The sequence below is a fragment of the Carassius auratus genome, chromosome 24, assembly GCF_003368295.1.
Source record: "Carassius auratus strain Wakin chromosome 24, ASM336829v1, whole genome shotgun sequence".
Lineage (NCBI taxonomy): Eukaryota > Metazoa > Chordata > Actinopteri > Cypriniformes > Cyprinidae > Carassius > Carassius auratus.
The window spans coordinates 4247520-4270374 of record NC_039266.1 but is presented as its reverse complement, the minus strand read 5'-3'; the positions used below and the strand labels follow the sequence as shown (position 1 = coordinate 4270374).

At 39.6% G+C, this 22855-nt stretch overlaps 1 protein-coding gene across 1 annotated transcript in view; it reads right to left on the bottom strand.

Annotated features, from left to right (window-relative positions):
* The window catches only part of LOC113042142 (NXPE family member 3-like), a 28398-nt gene extending 6000 nt beyond the window's left edge, over positions 1–22398 (bottom strand). Inside the window, exons 1-6 of the mRNA XM_026200729.1 lie at positions 22360–22398; positions 22200–22258; positions 10796–11155; positions 10166–10581; positions 10010–10080; positions 9400–9603 (exon numbers count right to left, since the gene is read on the bottom strand). Coding sequence (XP_026056514.1) covers positions 9400–9603; positions 10010–10080; positions 10166–10581; positions 10796–11155; positions 22200–22258; positions 22360–22396 — 1147 coding nt within the window. The 5' untranslated portion in view covers positions 22397–22398. The remainder of the gene's footprint in view (positions 1–9399; positions 9604–10009; positions 10081–10165; positions 10582–10795; positions 11156–22199; positions 22259–22359) is intronic.
* Between the last annotated feature and the right edge of the window lie 457 nt (positions 22399–22855).

Below are 22855 nucleotides of genomic sequence, written 5' to 3'. Positions count from 1 at the left end.
ATGAATATAGAAAGTCAATAAATTCATGAATAATAATGAATGAATAAGTCATGAACAAATTTTTATTTTTGGTGCACTATATCTTTTTAAAGAGGTCATCAGATGCCCATTTTCCACAAGTTGATATGATTCTTTAAGGTCTTAATGAAAAGTTTGTAATATAGTTTGGTTAAAATTTCTCAATGGTAGTATAAAACATCACAATTTTTACCATCAAAAACAGCTCTGTCTACAGCATGCTGTTTTATTGCATTCCACTACATTAAATACTAATGAACTCTGCTCACCCTACCCCTCGGTTCCGTGCTGCTCTCTGAGAGATGGCAAACTTTGGCCACATTTATCGCAAAAATCACTAACTAGCACATTAATAGGAAAGGCGATTTGCAAAGATCCATTAAAGGGTTCATATGATGCAATTTAAATTTGTCCTTTCTCTTTGGAGTGTAACAAGCTCTTGGTGCATAAATAAGATCTTTAAAGTTGCAAAGACTAAAGTCTCAAATCCAAAGAGATATTTTTTATAAAAGTTAAGACTTGTCCACGCCCCCCTAAAACACCTCATTTAAACACACCCCAATGTCTATTGTGTTGGAAGATTTGCATAACACTGCCCAAATGTTGACGCAAAGAAAGAAAGCATAACTTTTATTCTCGCTCTAGTATTGTTGTTGCCGCCGCCATGTTGTGGAGATGCTGTGTGTTTCATTGTGAAAGTGAAACTACTTTATTTGTCCTTTCAAAAGAGGACTATTTCTGCTTCATCATGTCTAGAGCTGATCCGTGCTGGTCATTGGATCGCCGGTTCGGCTTTCACTGTGGACAAAGCGGGGTCCAGTCCAGGGTGATCACATGTGGTTGCTCCTTCATCGAAGCTGCTGGACGTGCCATTCTCAAGTCCACTGGCCGTTCCTCACTCAAATCTGCAGTGTGTGACGCTGTGTGATCTACTTTCATGTTTTCACTGTTATACACTGGTGGGTGCTATTACACAAGGCCGCCCTATGGGGGACGGCAGTGTGGGAAAATCAACATCCGTGTTGTGCCTCGTTCCACGCCCTCTCGGAGGAGAAGAGGAGGGTATTTGATCGAGCCGCGTCCAGCAGGGAGGCCGCTCAACAGCTCTCAGACCTTCGTCAAGGCACATCTTCAGTCACGGACTACTCCATCGAATTCCGTACCCTGGCGGCCGCGTGCCAGTGGAACGAGGCAGCGCAGTGGGATCGATTCCTGCATGGGTTATCCGACCGTGTTCAAAAGGAGATTTACCTCCTCGAGCTGCCCCCCACACTTGATGGATTAATCAACTTGGCCTTACGAGTTGATGCACAGATTAATCGTCTGGGTCGCCAGCCTAGTCCAACGTGCCATACCATCTCTCCAGTTAGGGGGCGCTCGAGTCGAGAGAACGCGGTCGGTCCCGTCGATGACCACGAGCCCATGCAGGTGGGTAGAGCTCGGCTGTCCCGGAGGGAGAGGGAACGGCAGAGGTCCCAAGGACTATGTTTATACTGTGGAGGCTCGGAACACAACATCTACTCATGCCCGGTAAAAGAGCCAGCCCGGTAGTAAACTTGAGGCTACTATAGGGTGGGAACTCCGCTGGGAAGTCCTCAACAACATCATCGACCCTCCTTCCGGTGAAACTCTTGTGGAAGAATCACTCTCACGAATGTCACGCCCTTCTGGACTCTGGAGACGAAGGTAATTTTATTGATTCTTCCCTTGCACATCACCTGAACATTCCTGTAATGCCTGTGTCTCTTCCCATCCATGTCACCGCACTCAACGGCCAGGAACTGCCTCACGTCACACACCACACAGAACCCATCACACTAATCACTTCTGGAAATCATCGCAAAACCATATCCTTTTTTCTCATGGACTCCCCTGTTGCTCCCATTGTGTTAGGTCACCCCTGGTTAACTAAACATAATCCACGAGTGGAATGGGGTTCCAACACAGTCACATTGTGGAGTGAAAGTTGTCATGAGTCTTGTCTGGTTTCTGCTTGTCCTGTTGTCCCTGTTTCTGTCTTTCAGAAGGAGAACATGTTTTTGCCAAACGTGCCCATAGAGTATCTGGACCTGAAGGAAGTGTTCAGTAAGTCCCGTGCTGCTTCTCTTCCTCCGCATTATCCCTACGACTGTGCCATAGATTTAGTTCCAGGTAAGTCTCCGCCTAAGGGCAAGTTATACTCTCTTTCTAATCCTGAGAGGGAGGCCATGGAGAAATACATTTCTAATTCCTTAGCATCTGGGTTCATCCGTCCTTCCTCTTCTCCAGCGGGGGCGGGATTCTTTTTTGTGGGTAAAAAGGATGGTTCTCTGCGACCTTGCATAGATTACCGAGAGTTGAACAACATCACGATAAAGAAGACCTATCCATTACCACTCATGTCTTCAGCTTTCGAGAGGTTGCAGGGAGCATCTGTAGTCACAAAACTGGATTTACGTAATGCTTATCATTTGGTCCGCATCAGGAAGGGGGATGAATGGAAAACCGCCTTTAATACCCCCAGAGGGCACTTTGAATACTTGGTGATGCCGTTCGGGCTCTCCAACTCGCCTGGGGTTTTCCAAGCACTCTTTAATGGCGTGTTGAGAGATATGGTAGATCAGTTTATATATGTTTACCTGGATGACATACTGATTTTTTCTTCATCTCTCCAGGAACACGTTCAACACGTCAGACGAGTACTCCAGAGGTTACTTGAGAATGGGCTTTTTGTCAAGGCGGAGAAATGCGTATTCCATGCACAGTCTGTTCCCTTCCTAGGGTATATCGTCTCGTCCGAGGGAATACGTATGGACCCTGACAAGATTAAGGCTGTGATAGATTGGCCATCTCCAGATAACCGTAAGGCCCTACAGCGGTTTCTGGAGTTCGCCAATATCTATTGCCATTTAATTCGCAATTTCAGCCAACTAGCCTCACCTCTGACCGCCTTGACCTCTCCCAGTACTCCGTTCAGGTGGTCGGATGCAGCTGAGGCTGTGTTCACTAACCTCAAAAGCCGCTTTGTTTCGGCTCCCATCCTTGTGGCCCCTGATCCCACATGGCAGTTCATGGTGGAGGTCGACACGTCAGAGGGGTTTATCTCCTGCTGAACGTAATTATGACATTGGTGCCACCACACCTGGACCAGAGCCCTCGAGACTATGCTTTGGGTGAGGGAGCACACTAAGGGCAAGGCCTATCACCACCGGTCAAAGCCTCCCGTTTATGTTGTGGGTCAAAAGGTGTGGCTTTCTACCAGTAACATTCCTCTGCATTCCGTTTCTAATAAATTAGCTCCCAAATTCATTAGTCCGGTGACAGTCCGCCTCAAATTACCTCCAGCGTACAGGAGGATACACCCCGCCTTTCATGTGTCCAAAATTAAACCTGTGTTTTATGCGCGTATTAATCCGCCTACTCCGGTTCCCCTGCCACTGCGTCTCGTAGATGGGGAACCGACTTATTCGGTTAATCGTATTCTGGACTCGAGACGGAGGGGATGAGGATTCCAGTACCTGGTGGACTGGGAAGGTTACGGTCCAGAGGAGAGGAGTTGGGTACCTGCTAGGGACATATTGGATCACTCCCTTATTGATGAATACAATCAGCAGGTAGGCCCTTCTGGGAACTCCAAGAGGAGTTCTTGGGGGGGGGGGGGTACAGTCATGGGTACTGTCACGGTTGGTAAACCGTGATCTCTGGGTGTTTGCACTATGTGGTGAAGTCTGTGTGTTTCGCGTCTGCACTGATTAGTTGTGGGCGTCTCCATTAATTATCAGCAGCAGTTGAGCACTTCAATATGCACAGCTCTTGTTACCATGCAAGTAAAGATGACTGCCCAGTGTTTGTTTCTCTGCAATACTGCCGCGAGTTCATCTTGAGCTTATGGTCCATGGGCCGAACACATCGGCACCTACATTTCTGAACAGAGAACCTGGGTCGAGTCTTTCAGCATGTAGGCTTGACATTTTTTGTTTTTAATTCTTCCTCTCAGCTTATTACAGGTCACACATTTATGTATGATTCTTGACACCAGTCTCTTGCCTCCAATTAGCCACATGTCATCAGATGTCTTCCCTGATGAGCGACCTTTGCATGGTAATGTCTCACCAATAAGGTTGCTACGTGGTGCTTTCTGGGGACAATGATTGTATGTTTCTTTTCCCAGGGTATGTCAGCCAAAGGAATGCATCCTCCAACTCTCAAAAGGCCGTCCTTGGATTCAGTTTCTTCAGAGGGTTCAACTTTGCAATGACTTCACCTCTGGAAAGGCATTTCATCTCCTCAGCAAATGTATTGCGTTGAGCATTTCTGATGACTATCAGTCTTGCTTGTGTCGGCTCATCCATATTGCAGTTTGAGCCCTTTGCACAAATAAGTTACTTCCAGCTGGAGAAAAGACCTGGCCTTGTGAATGAGCTTGGTAATGGCTCAAATAAGTGACTTCCAGCTGAAGTGTTCAAATCTGTTTGATCCCAGCTCTACTTCGAAGATCTTGGTTATGAAAGCTTGGATCTGTGGGTGTACGTTTGCATCTGCTTCAGGGTCAGTGAACTCCTCTGGCAGTGAGGTGTCTTTGGCTAAGAAAGCTGGACCTTTGAACCGGTTGGTGTCTTTCAACATGGCAGCTGGCACTGAGTGAGCCCCATGGTATGCAGGGTTGTGTTCTGTGCTGACAAAGTGCCATTGTTCCGGGCTTGAAGACTTTCTGATGCATGTGACTTTGTTGGCGACATATATATATGGAATCTTCTACTTGTGTTGTTGATATAGCCCAATACAATCTGACTGTCTGTGTAGAATGTGACTTTATGGATGTCTACATAAAGCTCTTCTTTAATTAATTCTGTCAATTCAACAGCCAACACAGCAGCACAAAGCTTGAGCCGTGGAACAATGTGAGGGGGATAAGAAGCCAGCTTTTCCTTGCCCATGAGGAATTCAGTGTAAGTGTGTCCATTTTTATCTGTTCCTCTGAGATAAGCCACTGCTGATATGGCCATAGTTGAGGCGTCAGAGAAGATGCAGAGTTCCCTGTGTTTTGTGGAGAAAAAGGAAACTGGCACATAGGGCCTGGGGTCAACAATTAGCTCTAGATCCACCAAGTCTTTGGCCCGCTCCTCAGGGGGAAAGGCATCCATGGTCGATGGCCTTTTCATTGGTGGGAAATGAGGAGAGCCCATCATCAACATAGGACATTCTCATGACGAATTGTGTAGCTTCACTGCCCCGTTCCTTTAATCCATGCAAGGCTTCTCTTCTCAAGCCATAGATGGCTACTGCAGGGGAAAGAGAGTAGCAAAAACATGCACTGTCATGCGATACTCAGTGATGTGTTTGTTTGGGTTGTTGTCCTTTGAACCAAAAAATCTTAGAAAATCATGATGATCTTCACGGACAGTGAAGCAGTAGAACATCTGCTGGACATCTGCAGTTACCGTTACAGGCTCTCTGTGGAGACGCATAAGGGCCCCCAGTAGGGAGTTGTTCATGTCAGGCCCACTGAGAAAAATGATAAAAATCAAGCACTACACATATTTGGTATTTTTTCTGTGGGTGATAAACACCGAATATTGGTATATACCAGCATTCTTGTTGTGGCCTCAGTGCTGGGGCAAGGTCTGCTTGATCAGCATCAAACATTGCTTGCATGAAGTTGAAGAAGTGTTCTTTCATGCCATGTTTCTTCTCCAGTATTCGACGGCGGGAGACGGGTCGATTGACAGCATGTTGTCTCTTGTTGGGTAGATGCAGCCTGTTTGGCTTAAATGGAGGCGGTGCTACCCAGCAGTTCAAGGAACAACTCAACTTCGATGGACAGGCCAAGCTGATTGTGGTGCTGTGTTGTTTGAAACACCTCTCTGTCCAGGCTATCTGCTTCATTGGCTGCATGAGACACACATGGACAGGTATGGGGTGATACAGTGCTGTCAATCTTCTCTCTGATCATTAAGTTGTTGATGCATGGGTTAAGGATGGAGTGGCTTCCGCTTGTCAGCACACTGGTTCTAAAGACGCTGGCAGTAGTGGTTTTATGTGCTCTTCACAGACAGACATCTCCTATTATCACCCATTCAATGTCGAGTCGCTGAGCAAATGGTGCATTGTGTGACCCAATACATTGTTCACGCAATTTGTGCAGCCTTATTATGTCTCACCCAAGTACAAGGAGGATCGACACGTTGGCATCCAGGGGTGGGATTTTGTCTGCCAAGTGTTCGATGTGTGGATGATGTCTGGCTAACTCTGGTGATGGTATTTCAGACCTGTTGTCTGGCAGCATGTCACACTCAATCAGAGTAGGCAAGGGAATGTGGATGTTACCTTCTACTGATTCCACAATGAAGTTGTTGGCGTGTCGCCCTGCTGTATCCACCACTCCTGAGTCCTGAGTCTTCAGAGTGTACCTCGACCCTGCACCTTGAATTCCAAAATGTTCAAAGAATTCTGTTCTTCCAAGGGACTTATTGCTCTGCTCATCAAGAACAATGTAAGTCTTCATGGCTTTGTCTCTTTGGCCAGCAGGATACACTAAGGCGAGACAGATTTTGCAACAGGATTTTGACATCTTCACACTCCCACAGATTTCTGTGCATTTGGATATCACAGACAGAACGACCTCCAGCGGCTGCCACTCCCCGCTGTGATCCACGGTACTCACATGTACATCAGTTTTCCATGGGGCGGCCCTGGATGTAGCGCTGACAGGTGTTTGTCACTGTTGCACTCCTGGCACAGCAGAGGCCTGTTACATTCCTTAACAACATGAGTGGATAAAGCACAGTACTTGAAACAGATGCATTTTTCTTTCAGATACGCTTTCCTTTCCTCAAATGATTTGTTTCTGAAGCCACAACATTTTTTCAATGGATGAGGCTTGTTATGTAGTAGACACTGTTTGTCGGGATCCTCTTGTTTCCTGACTATTGTTGAATTATCACTGTCACTGCCACTTGTTGAGACTTCAGTCCTCCTCACAGCAACTGATGTTCTCACGTGAAACACTTTTTTCTGTCTTTGTTGCACACCATGCTCCTGTAATGCTGGCAAAGCTAGGATCATTGCGTGTTTTTGCCTGTTCATAAACAAAGTTGACGGAGAATCTATTGGTCTTTGTAATGTGACCCTGCAGTAATCCAACCCTCTTGTAGATTGGGTGGGAGTTTCTGGACTATTGGGCTTACTCCACTGGAGGTGTTGAGATATGAGAAACCAGGTAAGTGTTCATCTGCTCTGGCTGCTTCAAGTTCCATGAGAATGACTCTTAGTTTTCTTAACTTGTGGTTTTCTTTGGCTGAGATCTTAGGAAATTCCTCAACTTTTCTCAGAAGAGCATTTTCAATCACGTTAGGTGAGCCATAAACATCCTCCTGTCATTGCCACAACATCCTGAGGCCTGTGGGTGCACTCCAGTGAGGCACCACTCTGATCCTTTTAGCTTGCTCAGATGACGAGGGTCTGAGCGATTTGCACAGCAAATCAAGTTCCTCCCTGGCGGAGAGTTTCAGGTCATCAGTAGAGCTGATAAAAGACGCCTTTCAGGCCCAGTAGTTCTCCGGCTTGTCGTCGAACTTCAGTAGGACCTGAGCTCACCAGCTCTCATCGCATTAGGTACTTCCCTAGGTCTGTTGCAGCCACTGCACTGGGTAGGCTTCCGTTGTACATAGGGAGTGGCTATGTGTAGTAAAACTGGGGAGGCTTGAAATCGTCACTGGTTTGTTTCACATTGTGGGAGAGCTCATTGTATGATTTTCTCTGTGCAGTGCTGGATATCTGATTTGGTTCTCCTTTGTACAAGTAATGTTGAGTTTGCTCAAGAAACTTGTGTTCACTAATTTAACTTGGTGACGTGTTGACCTGATTGTCACATCTGTTCGCTTCACTGTTGTCCATGAAAAGCTGGCGCACTGGTGAGGTAGTCTATGGTCTTGTATCTGATTTTGAAAATGCAACTAAATTTACTGTATTGGCTGCTTTTGCACTCTGATAAGGCTGGTGATCTGGATGTATCATAGGAATCTGCATTGCAGCATTTCCACAATGAATTTCGACTGGAGTTAGAGGCATTGTGGTTTTTTTTTTTTTTTTTTTGATGAAGTGGATTTAACAGTTCATATTCTTCCTCAGCAGCTCCTTCAAGGCTTTCAGCTTTGGCGTTAGCAGCAGCCACCACCCTTGCTAATTTCATTTAATTCAAGCTGGCGTTTAGAATGGCTTGTTGTTTTAACAGCTCTGCCTCTTTCCTAGCAAATGCAAGCTCAGCACATGCAGCTTCTGCTTTAGACCGTACTTTCAATGCCATAGAATTAGCCACAGATTGTCTGCTGGTTCTAATCCATCCAAATCCTCTTCTTCTCTTCTGTGTGCCATATGATGGTTGCTTTAAAGGGTTAGTTCACCCAAACAGCAAAATTGTGTCATTAATAACTTACCCTCATGTTGTTCCAAACCCATAAGACCTCCGTTTATCTTTGGAACATAGTTTAAGATATTTTAGATTTAGTCAGAGAGCTCATAGTCCCTCCATTGAAGTTGTGTGAACGGTATACTGTCCATGTCCAGAAAGGTAAGGAAAACATAAAGTAGTCAACATGACATCAGAGGGTCAGTTAGAATTTTTTTGAAGCATCGAAAATAAATTTTGGTCCAAAAATAGCATAAACTACGACTTTATTCAGCATTGTCTTTTCTTCCGTGTCTGTTGTGAGAGAGAGTTCACACAGAACGAGTTGATTGACACAGCCGTCTTAGCTTTTTTTCTACGCTGGAGCTGGGACATGAAGAGACAAGAATGCACTGAGACTAGAATGGCTCCTATGCGACTAAAGTGTTTTTGCTGTTAGATGTAAAAATTAACATAGCAGTTGTCATTTAATCCCGACATCTAAGCCCTGAAGATTCAGAGGATTATCATTATCTTCTTTTTTGAAGATGTTTGTGTGAATCATTTATTATACAGCTTCAGAGTGAGTATAAGGGTTTTTTTATGAATCTTTGTGAATCGCCTTTCCTAATAATGTGCTAGTTAGCAAGTTTTGCTGCTAAATGCACCTAAATGCCCAAAGAAACGAGGGTCAGGAAGAGCAGAGCTCATGAGCATTTAAAGGGAAATGCAACAAAATAGGTTGCTGTGAAAAGACCTGATTTTAACAAGGTAAAATATGTTTTTTACACTACCACTAAGAAATTTCAACCAAAGTATGTTATAGACTTTTCATTAAGATCCTAAAGAATCATATCAACTTGTGGAAAATGGGCATCCGATGATCTCTTTAAAAAGAGTCCACATACTTTTGGGGGACTATGTATGCAAATTCCTTATTTAATTTATATTACACATTGACGGTATCAAGTCTTAAAGAAAATTCATATTCATAGTCATATTGTTGAATTACTCGCCTTGCACATTTTTTTCCAAATATTCAAACCACTGCCTTGTGGTGGAGTCTCCCAACAAGTAAACAATTTTGTTTTTAAGGCAGTTTCTCATTTCTGAAGAATTGAACTGTTGATTGTTACATACAAAAGACTTCCAAACATCTTTGAAATAGAACCCAGCAGGAACTGGTGTCGTCAAGTCAGATCGGCATCTCTCTGTTGTGCCTAAAAGCAAATAAACATTTGTCTGAAAAGACTGTTAACATGGTTCATTCTCTTGTAACCTTACATTAGATTTCAGATGATATCAGTCCTCTGATATGTGGTTATTTTGACAATTTTGCTTTTGTAAAAAATAAAGAAGATATTGTATCAACAAAAGTAAAATAAGATAAATTGTACTATTTTCATTTTCATGCACCTACAGGCATTTTTTCAGTGAATGAAAAATTGCCTGTATGTGCATGAAAATGTTATCATTAAGATAAATACGATTAAGAACATTAAGATGAACGACAACAACACACTGCTATTTACTTCTTATTATATTCCAAACAGGGTCAAAATATGTTAAATACATACAATACATACATACAAAATATGTTAATACATTCTCCATATGTTAACATACCTATGACTTCAGTGTTGGGAAGGACATTTATGATTGTTTTGTCTCCAATAATGGCAACATTTGTTAATTTCCTATGGATAAATAATAACACATTTTCTACTTTAAAAACATATTTATAATTCGGCTGAAATGTATTTTGAATATTTTCAAACTTACTTTGAAAAAAGTCGATTCTCAAAATGATTTAATGGGCTTTCAAAACGTCCCATGGAGTGACCAACCATTTTGTCACAGGGAAGTCTCTTCGGTCTCTCACACTGCCACTCATTCCCTGTTTTTATATCCTTATACTCACAGCAGCATTTGCTTGTCCTCAAACTTCCTTTGGCACCCCACTTAAGATTACATTCTACTACTTCACTGATCTTGGTGTTCTTGGCTCCTGGCCCTTCAAAGTGGCCATTATAGTGACTGCGTGGGAATGAAGACTCCCTGTATTTTTTAAGAATCTGCACAACCTCACTGGAGTGCTCAAGACGTACAAAAACTTGTGCCTGACCTTCCCAGGGAAGAAGAAGAAGAACTGAGTAAGTCCCATTACGATGATCCACAACCTCCCCGTACACACTTGCCTTCAAGAAGAATAAAAAAGGTTAAGTGTAATGCACTTTAAATAACAACAAACAAACAAACAAATATCTGTTAGTTAAGTAAGCTTATAAATATAAACATAATATGTCATATTTTGTAAACAAATTAACAATTAACAGGCAATCAAAACTCAATATGACACGTTTGTATGTTGATTTGTACAAAAATTGATCATAACATATAAAATAAATTCACCTTTAGTTTTGAATTGAAAAGCTTTGCTTTGAAAAAATCTCCTCCATATCTTTTCAGGTTCTTGTTGTGGTCTCTGGCTGTGATAATGACGGAGATGTTATCTCCCACTTTGTAACTCTGTTTCAGTTCCACAATAGAGAATGTTGAGTGGACTGGACTTGTGCTCAGATTCAGCTGAGTGATTTGTTGATCTGGACCAGGCCAGTCGAGAGCCTGCTGTAGTCTTTCCCACTCCTCATCACTGATTCCCATCTCAAGTGTGGATATTCCAAAAGAAGAATTATTCATTTGAATAACTGATTTGGGACTGGGGGGCAGAAATGGTCTCATTTGAATCCCACCATTCAGTCCACATAGAGCCTGAGAGAGGACGAGGATATCAGTTACACCAAATTCTCTTTTTTTTTTTTAAATAGATGTAGTTGAATGTAAACTGTAGAAAAAATCCACCTATTTCAACTGAAAATCATAAGTTCAGTTGCATTTCAACTTCAATTAAAGCAGCAATACAAGTGCCATCGCACCTGGGGTCACTGCCACCCGGTGGCTTAAGGTGAACGGCAAATGGTGGGCAATATAAATTTAAAGTGGTAAATATAGTGAAAGTGTAAGTGACGTGACATACAGCCAAGTATGCTGATCCATACTCAGAATTCGTGCTCTCCATTTAACCCATCCAAAGTGCACACACACACACATACCATGAACACACACCCGGAGCAGTGGGCAGCAAACACTCTAACCATTAGGACACGACTCCTCCTAAGAGGAATATGTCAAAGTAATTTATATGTGCCATACATCCTGCTGTTAGCTGGTGGTGCTCTGATTATAACTAAATGTTGGCATGCAGATGTCTTCAAGCCAGTATTCTTACCAAAAATATGAAGTTTTGGGCAGATCCGACATTGCATATTTAAGTTAGTGTAAACTAGGTGTAATCCCAAATAGTCGACCAATCTATGCTTTGATTCGAGGAGCCTGATTCGACTACCAATCTAACAGTCCAATATTCGAGGGGTAGCCTATGCCATTTTGACTACAAGCTCAACTGGGGGAGCTCAAATGTCTGATTTCACATAGAACTACCGGTTTTATCCCAACTACCGGTTTTATCCCAATAAGTTAATATACAGCCTATTATAATAAGGCTGTGAGAATCTGAAAAGAAAGAAGCTCCAAAATAATAAATTAACTTTCCATAATCCATGACTGACAGGGATTTAAAACTTTAAAACAAGACTCAAACTGACACAGAAACTGGATTTTTTCGATCAGGTAAGGTACAAGTGATTTCAAAACATTTCAGCCGGTGTATATATATTGTGGATATATTATTTACCTGATATAAGATCCATTTGGTTTTGAGTCAAGAGCTTCATTGTAGTACTACGGTGATATCTCTTCAGCCCACAGTGCGAGCAGGTCAAACTACAATGCAGAATATTAATAACTATGACTGGGACTGTTACATAGATACTATTATAATGAGAAGACCATTATACTAAAACGCTATGAATTATCTTTTAGTTTAGCTGGCGTGTTTCTGCACATTGTTTCGTGAAGAATGCATCCACAAAAGGAGATCACATTCAGAGCCCCGCAGATATGTTCATGTACATTCGGGCCCTTTTCGCAAATAGCCTTAATATTCTTAATACGTCTTAATATTAACATTATGTTGTATAAATAACGATGCGTATTCTATATGAAATAATGAGTTGAATCCCATTGATTAAAAAACTTGCTATCAAAAATGCATCACTCTACTGGTCATATTCAGCGCCCGCAGCTCAAAACAGAAATGCAGAACATTAACTGCTAACATTTTAGACTAACATTATAATGAGAGCTATTGTATATTATTACACTATTGTAAAAAAATAAATACAAATAATAATGATAATTGTTATGGTTTCCCCAAACGTAAGTGTTAGCTATTTGTTAATCAAAACATAAAACATTAATTACACCGTTTTTAATCTGCAAGGTGCACATTTATCTGCACGTTTTCCCTGTATGTTAAAATCAGTAATTATGTTAGTTGAATGTCTGACTTGACTCTTGTTAATGTATTTTGCCCTGCACCCAAATATGATTTGACTATCAGTCGAATATCGGCAATATTCTAAAATTCCAATTCTATGAAAATCCTTAGTCAGGGACAGCCCTAGTGTAAACCAAGTAATTTCTCTAACTTCATGTTTAAGTTCATATAAAACAAGTAATTTCATCTTATCAGCAGGTGGCGCTATTATTAAGGAATATTGTCCTGAAGATGTGTTAAGGCATGGACTCTCATCAAACATGAGAAGTTAAAGGACTTGTAAGTCTGTGATCCGCCATAAAGAAACAGAAGAAAAAGAAGAACGTGATGTTTTTTGGCAGATCAGACATTGTATGTTAAAGCTTGTGTGAAACAAGACACTTCCTGTTAGCAGTAGGTAATGCTATAACTATAACCGAGTATGATCATGTAGATGTCTTCATGAGTTCATGAGTTACAATAACTTTCTGGCATAGGTTTTTGTACATCTTGAGCACTCCAGTGAGGTTCTAAAGATTCTTGTTTGATGATGATCCAACAGTTTTAAATAATTACTGTCCCATTTCTAAATTACCTAAATGATAAATTTTTTTTATCAAACGTTATGGAGAAGGTTGTGTTTAATTAGCCTTTTTCTTTTCTACAGGAAAATGTTAATTTCGATAAATATCAGTCTGATCAGTTTGTGACACTGCTGAGGTGGTATGGAAGCCCAGGTTTCTTTGACCTATGTCTGATAATCTTTAGTCACATGTCAGAAACTTATGCATTACCTTTGACTCTGCTTTGACTTTTGATAAAACATCTAGGTTAGATTATTGTAATGTACTGTACTTGGGTGTTTCACAATCTCTATTGTCTCATCTTCAACTTGCTCAAACTGCTGCCACCTGATTGTTAACTGGAACAATGAATAGGGAACATATTTCACCAGTGCTGATCTCTCTCCACTGGCTCCCAGTTAAATACCATATCCATTTTAAACATCTCCGATCTTCTTCTGTTCCAGTGTAATGCCTCTAGGGAACTTCGATCAACCAGTGATCTTTAGTTGACTGTTCCAAGGACACGCTTGAAATCAGAAGGGGATCGTGCCTTTTCAGTGGCTGCTCTACAGTTATGGAACAAGTTGCCACCCTATATACAAGCTGCACCAACAACATAATTAAATGTGCTCTATAAATAAACATAATTGACTGACTGACTGATGGCATTAATAGCAAGCTTTACTAGCATGTTTGAGCATGTTTCTGGCATGCAACACAATAGCACACAATATATTATTTTACTGTGTATCACAGATTTAAACATCACTTCCTGTTGACAGTAGGTGGCACTATGACTATAACTGAAATTTGTCATGATATGTTCAGGACTCAAGTAAAACGTTAAGTTTGGGACAGATTGGAAACTGCATTCCTGAGTTACAGCAACTTCTGGTTTTATTGGATAAATAGCATGCTTAGCACTTAGCTAAGTATTGCTAGTATGTTTCTAACATGTTGCTAGCCTATTTAGCACTTGCTGAAACTTTTTAATATGCTCCCTGCAGTCCATAACAGTGTTAATCATTACACTTCTTGTTGCCAGCAGGTGGCGCTATGACTTTATGACTATAACTAAATATGGGCAGGTTTTCAGGACTGAACACCTATCAAACTTGTGAAGTTTGGGGCACATTGGACATTGCTTTCCTGAGTTAAAGCAATTTCTTGATTCAGGGCATGTTTCTAGCCAGGGACATGCCCTTTGTTGAAAACTCAAGGTCTTCGCAATTTAGCACCGCAAAGGCCTTGGGATTACACTCGAAATTTGAAGATGATCCAAATAAAACTATGGGACGAGTTCGTTAAAGTGCGAGGACAAAATCTGCACAAAAATTGGAAATTCAAAAGTCATTTTGCCACACCCACTTCTGATACCCATATCGTAAATTTTCGCCAGTTTTGATGTGTGTGTAAAGTTTCATGAGTTTTGAGCATTTTTAGGAACTCAAAAATACTCGGTGCACTAAATGCAAATAGCTATACATTACATGTACATTATCTTAAAATAGCAGGATTTTCTGCTATTTACAAAATAGTAGCAATTATCTGCACCAATTATCTAGGTTTGGGATTCTTCTTTGTACCAATCATTGCCCTGGACCCACATACCAAAAGGACTTGGCCCAAATGTGGCCTCAAGGTGGCTCTGCTGGCCTCCTGTCATGTACCCTTTCAGCCAGAGCTGGGCCATGTGTGGCAATGAAGGCACGTTTGGGATCTGGCAAACAACGTGAGGGCCGATTGTTGGTGGGAGGAGTGTGGCCCAGATCAGTCAGTTGATATGTGGCCCAAATCAGGCTAAGATCTGGCAGCATATAATCCCTGCACATATATACAAAAACATCAACACAAAACATACCTAAGATCATAACAGACCCATGACAAGCAAGATAAATGATATTTATTTGGTTTACTATGGGACACACACTGATCTACAATAGGGAGTGGGGGACATCACTTTTTATAAGTATGCTGTCATGCACAAGCATTAAATAAAATTATCATGAAAGTATTTCATTATTTTTATTTAAACCCTGTATCCATTTGATACTTGGTGTTAGGAACAGATCCAAAATCAAACCGCATTCATTGGCGATATGTTACTCCTTCCTCTGTAGCTATAGTAACTATTTAAAAATGTGCTGTTAAGAACAATAAGTTTTACGACAAGTTTTAAGGCAGAGATATCAAACGTTTATAGGCTCTCGTCGGTTTCGTCAGAGATTTTGACATGCCGTGTTTCGAATGTGTGTTTTAAATAAGAAAAGCATGCCTTGAGGGAGTGTATTTTCACTGTTTAACAACTGAAATTATGCCCTGCTCATCACACTACTATTATAGTCTGCTAGAGTGGACTGCAACTGCGATGCATCGTCATTTGGACTACTGGTACTGCTCTTTGTCACATCTCTAAAAATGTATTATGATTAAATTACGTGTGTCTATCTGTTACGTTTCTCTTATAGACTGTATACTTTATACACTCACTCTTGGTTGATTTTTTCTTCATAAAAATAAATAGAAAAACCAATGCAATATGTTTTTTTTATTGCGCAGTTACATGATGTGTGGGTTATTCAGTTTAATGTACTTTATTGGCATAGTCTGGGTCTAAATTAAAGCATGTCACAAAATGAATAATTGCAATCATAGTAATAAACAAGGAAATAATATGAAATATTTAAATTCCCAGACAGCAATATAGTGTTGGTCCAGATCCGACCCACATCTGGCCCTCGTGAAATCCGTTCGAGTCAATGTTTAGTTCATTATCTGGCTCGGCTCGGTGTTCATCTTCAGTTCTCTCTTCACAGCAGTTCAGTCAGTGTACTGTTTGAGTACATGAATTACTCCGGGATATTGGTTTGTTTAAACAGTAGAAAAAGTTAACAGCTCAAGTCATTTGTGGATTAATGCATATTGGAGACATGAACCGTTTAAAGCGATTCAGTTGATTTGGTGATCTGGTCAAAAAGATCTGGTTACATCAAATGATTCATTAGCAAACCGGATATCACAAACTTCTTTGTTTTGAACTGTCTTACAACAGACACGGAAGAGAAGACAATGCTGAATAAAGTTTTTGCTATTTTTGGACCAAAATGTATTTTTGATGCTTCAAAAAATTCTAACTACTTTGATGATGTACTTTCTGGACATGGACAGAAGACGGTACACAGTTTCAATGGGGGGACTGAGAGCTCTCGGACTAAATCTATAATATCTTAAACTGTGTTCCGAAGATAAACGGAGGTCTCACTTGGAACGACATGAGGGTGAGTTATTAATTACATAATTTTGATTATTGGGTCAACTAACCCTTTAAGGCTGAGAATTGGCACCAATAATAAAACCTGTTTTGGCCCAGGTCAGGGCCAGCTAAGGCAGATTTACTGGCTGAGATTCGGGCCGGTTATGGCACATGTGTGGCCCGAGTCTTTAATCCAGTTCTGGGCCACTTTCAAATCTGTCATTCTTTGCAGTACTTGGGCCGAGGTAAAAGTCATTATGTGGCCCGGATCTGGGCCAGAAGACATTTGGTATCAGGGGAGTTTTGGGGAAAAAGCAAGGAGGTGGTGTTTGCCTATATATCAACCATGAAAGGTGCAGTCCTACTGTGAGAAAGACTGTGTGTACTAAAGATATTGGACTACTCTCTGTATAACTTCAGCCATTGCCCCTTCCTAGGGAATTTCTACAAATTTTCGTTAACGTAGTTCATATTCATCCGAGGGCAAATGAAGCAAACGCAGCAGAGACTCTTTGTAGTGTTGTGCACGAACTGCAATGCCTATTTCAAGATATATATATATGTGTGTGTGTGTGTGTGTGTATTGTAAGAGCTAGACGACGAATGATGACGTGTGACGGCATAGAAGCATAGACAGTAAAAGAAATGGACACAGCGACCCTATTGGAACTCTTGGAATTGAGACAAGTGAAGCCCATTTTTAGCTATTTTTAGCACTTACGTGTTTGACGCGCAGACTCAAACTAAGCTTGATGACGTCAGCAACCTGTCTGACAGATGTAAATCTTCTAGTAGCTGTGCGTGCAAACTGCCATCATTAATAATGCAGAGACGGTGAGCTTGAGCGGTGAGTTCTTTGGCGTGAGTGAGCAAGAGTAAGTATTCTGATTAATTATTGTATAGTATTATTGTATATTGTATAGTATTTTAAAATGTAACGCCAGTACGCCTTATTAAAGAGCCACACAGATGGGAAATCAAAAATTACCTGTATTACAGTGTATGATGTAGCCGTCCATCAGTGTAAACAATGTGCAAAGTAATTAAACCAAAAAGTACACAATTTATAAAGTTATTGGCTTCTAAAGTAAGGAGTCGACTCTGAATCGCTGAAACAAGTCGTTATAGATTTAAAATCTTTTGCCCATCTCTATGTACATCCTCTAGAACACTTTGCATAATAATCTCCGCCTACCATCTTGAGAGAAACGAAACTCTGACCTGCCCCACCCCCACACAGACGCTCTGGTTGGTGTGATAGCATCATGTTGAGGAGACAGTGTGTTTTTAATTGTAAAGGCAAGTTTGTTTTATTTTCACTGCCAAAGAATGAAGATCAGAAGAATCAATGGCTAAAATTCATTTTTACCACCATACAAGAGCAGTACAACAAATCCTTGTTGTGTTCACAACATTTCACTGATGACTGCTTTTCTACCCTTACGAAAAATAACCATGGTTTTATTATAGTAAAACTGTAGTAACCCATGGTTTTTTGGCGTATTGACTGCCATTTGTAAAACCACAGATTTACTACAAATACCATGGTTAAACTATGGTTAATATAGCAAAACCATGGTTAATTTGTGGTTACCATGGTTTAACTACAGTAACCATGGTTTTTTGGTTTTATTTGTAGTAAAACCATGGTTAATTTTCGTAAGGGTAATCTCGGTGAGCAGAGTACAAGGCGGGATTTTCAAAGCGTTTGGCCATAAACGCGAAGTATGATTATGAAGTTATGTGTCTGTTTTCTCTCGAGCGTCTTATCAGTATGTGTGCTGTCTGCAGCCTTTCTCTGCGCTGATCGTCATGTACAAACACGTCATTAAAATGAAGTGTAACTCCGTGAATACTCAACAAAGAGACATGAGAGAGATATCTATAGAAAGCTTGACATGTCTACTTTGAAACTAAACAAGTGCTGCCGAAAACAGATATTCTGTGATAAAGTAATCCATATGAAAACAACGCGATGTCTGTTTATCATGTCTCCCTTTGTGACCACGCCCCCGTCTTGAACGCGCTATTCAGATTCAAACTGAAGCGCGCGGTTTGAATACACCCACACAGAAGAAAAAGCAGCGAGACTGTTCAAGTTTTTTATTTTACTGTTTGCTTCTCGATGAGAGGAATAAGACATAATTCACCCCAAACAGATGCTAACGCATAGTTTGCCGTGGAGGTGTGTGCGGAACAACCAATCAAACCTGACTATGTTAGTTGACCAATCAGAACACAGTATGCTACCGAAAGGTGGGGTTTAAGGAAATTGAATCTTTTGAACAGCTTTGCGCGAACCGTTTGGGGATCTCTGAGAATTGAGGTAATTTTAAAATTATATTTTGACAAAATGACAATGTTTTTTAACCTTGGATGGATTTAAACCTAATGTACAGGACTTATAAACAGTGATAGGAAGCTTAGAATTTTCATCTTACTGGCTCTTTAAGTTAATTGCCTGTGAGCTTCTCCTCCTGTCTGTACGGTAATTTCTCTACTGTGCCACAGACGGGGCCATAATGTAACATAGAAGGTAATGGAGCCCTTTATTGTTGTGTATCTTCAGAAATAAATAATGGAACGCCTCAGATGTAAAGTTATTCGCTGTCAAAGTGACGGCAAAATGAATGTGAGTCAATGGGATGCTAACGCAAGTGAAGTTCTGGTTCAAAATGGCGGCAAGTGGCCGACTTCAACTTCCGGTCGACTTTCTTCCCGCCTGAATAGTAGTGGTGTCCCAAATCATTACAGGAATATTTTCTCCCCTGCCCCTTGACACTCTGTTTCAAGAGACAAGGGGAAGGGGTAGGCGAAGGGGAAGGGGAAGGAAAAGGAGAAGAAGGAGAAGGTATAAAATTGAATTAGGATGGGGTCTTGGTGTGTACTCACAGCTACATATCTTTTTCCCTTACAAATTGCGTAAGTGTACAAATGATTTATTTCTCGAAAATGATTTTATTAAATATTTACCTTGTGAGACATGTGCTGCAATTTATCTTCATAAATGTCCTCTTCTCATTTGTGCATATACATCAGTTTGTTTCATCTTAATTTTCACAACTTATTTGAATATTTTACAGTAAACTTTGCATCAAAATATTTTTTATGGAAAAAAAACGGTCTGTAAAATTATACAACCAATACATTACTATTTAAAAAAAAATGTGATAATAAATGCAAAAAATCAAACAAACATAAAAATAGGCATGCTTATAGACATATAATGATTTATACTGCAGATCTTTCAAAAAACAGATACATATTGATAAAAACACACATGAATGCACCGATTTCTAATTAATGCAAACCATAATTACATTACGTTAAATAGTAAAGTTACAAATTGTGTTTTCAAAATAAAGTTAATAAAACATACATGCTTTATCAGAATTCCATGAGCGTCTCGTTTGACCGGCGGAAACCGTGAACTTCTAGATAACAATCAGAACAAAACCAGCTCTCCGAGAAGGCAAAGTATTGTACGTTTTGAGAGGTTTGTGTTTGCAGGAAAATATTTCTATTAACCGCTGGCGCTAAACCGCGTAATCAACAGAGAAAAGAATAAAGCAATCTCCGCGTTGTATCTTGATATATTTTCACACAGAGGTAGCTACGCAACAATGTACCCTTATGAAACAAAAATATATTGCAGTATATTGGAAAATATCATGTAATATATTAGGCATATATTCTTATATTTATTTTTTCCAATATATTGCAATATATTGAAAGTGGCACTCATTTGTATATTTTGCAATATATATAATATATGCATCATCAATATATTATTAAATGTATTCAAATATATAAAATATTAGAAAATAAAAAGGGAAAATAATATATTACAATCTATCACAATATATTTTAAGAAATATATTGGTAAATATATTTTCCTTTCGTAAGGGTAAGGAATATGTGTTCTCATGTTTTTGATATACCACTGATTTTCCACCCGGCTACCAGCGCGAGCATATCAAACCTGTGGGAGGCATATGTATGTGTTTGTGTGTAAGCAAATAGACATGATTATTATATACCTACTGTGTTTAATGCAGCTCACAATATTTTTTTTATTTTTATTACGATAACGGATGTTTCTGACAAATGAGGTGTTATGCTCAATCCATTATAAAACATACAGAGTGCATGTCTACTTTTTATAGCATAAAAATCTACTTCGATTAGAAATGGCAAGCACTCGATGATGCTTTAAAGTGGGTTTTAAGCAAAACCTAAATATCCCCATTTATTTTTTAGTGTAGCTCTATGCTAATCGTGCCTCTATTTATATTTTGAGATGTATTCTAGTAAGCCTTATATATATTATTTAAGTTTCTGGTGTAGAACCAAATTTTATATATCTAATATTTTTCTGGATATTGAGCAGCGGACCATGTTAATTAATCTATACGAGAAACACATCTGATCAATAATGCATTATGTGTCCTTGGCAGTGTGCCAACAACGAATTCTTGATGTTCTCGCTCAGCCAAACACCCACTGAAAGACAATCAAAGAGTGTTTATATGTAGTTATGTAGTTGTCGGTGACTGCTACACTATGACGATTATGTAGGCTATTATATTGAAGTCTGCTGACGTGTTGCTGTTTTTCTACTGTTTAATAAGCTATAACACGTACACAGCCACTGTATCATCAGCAGAATTTAGCAGATACATACATCTGAGATCCTTTATTTGAAACATTAAATAAAAGGGGAAAATACATTTAAGTGTGTAGGTTTTTAAATTTTGAACACAATCTTATGTATTTTTATTTTTGTAGCTATTTTGATAGTCAGCTCCCGATGCGATGTCACTGACTTTACATATTAATCTATCAATCAGTCAGTCAGTCAGTCAGTCCGTCAATGAATCAGTGGAAAACAAAACCATTAAAAATAATAATAATAATAATAAAAATAAAAAATTACAACCAAGAGCTTTGCAAAAGGAAGAGCATAAAACACAATCCATCTGAAAACTCCTCAATAAAATGTCCTCTGTTTATACCCTAAACAGGATTTCATAATGCGTCTCTATAATTATATGTGAGATAGATTGTGAAAGATTTGTCCTGTACTGAAATCACAACATCGCCAAGACTGTAACACTGAAAGTCACCAACAAATGTATTCTCATATCTGTAGCCTATACCTCGTCCCACGTATGATCAGCAGCTCATTACAGATCATTTACTCTCAATAAAGCATGGGTTTTTAATTAATTTAATGTTCATTTATGAGATCATACACCCATAAACAGGAACAAAGGTAAGTCTTTATAAATTACATCAAAATAATATATTGAGACATTGAATTTGGAATGCGAAATTGTAATGGAAGAATTTGATAATCAGTTGATAATTTGTATTTCTAATGAGCTGAACTATTAAATTCAATACTTTCAAAACAAGTCAACCACAATTCATTTAGACAACTTCGTAAAATAAAAATCACACATTAAATTCCATGGTTTTCTGGAGAAATAATTTTCTTATTTAATTATTATTTTAAAGTCTGTCTTTAAGTGTATATCAATATTCTTAAGGACTTACCAGCCAGGATAATGTACAAAGAAAACATGCCAGAAGCAATACATGTTTTAACCTGTTGGCTGATAATACCCAGAAATTAGCAATTTACAAATCATTTAAAATATGAAACCATTTAAACCCAGAATATGTCAAATGAAAATTTGCATAAATCAGTGCTTACCTGGTGGATTTGATTTTCTCATGGATGGCGGGACCATGTCTCCTGGAATGTTTTGTATCAGCTAGTGATCTAAGTACTTTCTCTCAACCTTGAAAGAGTGTTCTGTTAAACTGGTCACACAGCTCCGAAAATGAGGCATGAAACACAGCTGTCCTTAGTAATACTATTTTGTTTGACCAGTTTGCCTTCTAGGAAGAGTTTGCTAGATAGTAAAATATTCTTGCTCTGAAAAGGTTAAAATTATTATTATTATTATTATTATTATTATTATTATTATTATTATTATTATTATTATTATTATTATTTCAATACGAACACAATCATTTCTCAGAAAGTTTAGGCTCTGTGGCACTTTTATAACATTATTTTAGCACAAGGAAAATATACCACAAGGAACACTGATACAAATGCACTGCAAGATTGCACCAACAAAGGGCTATAAGAATTAATAGATCAAATTAAATGACCGGATAGCAGGTGAGAACTAACTATGATG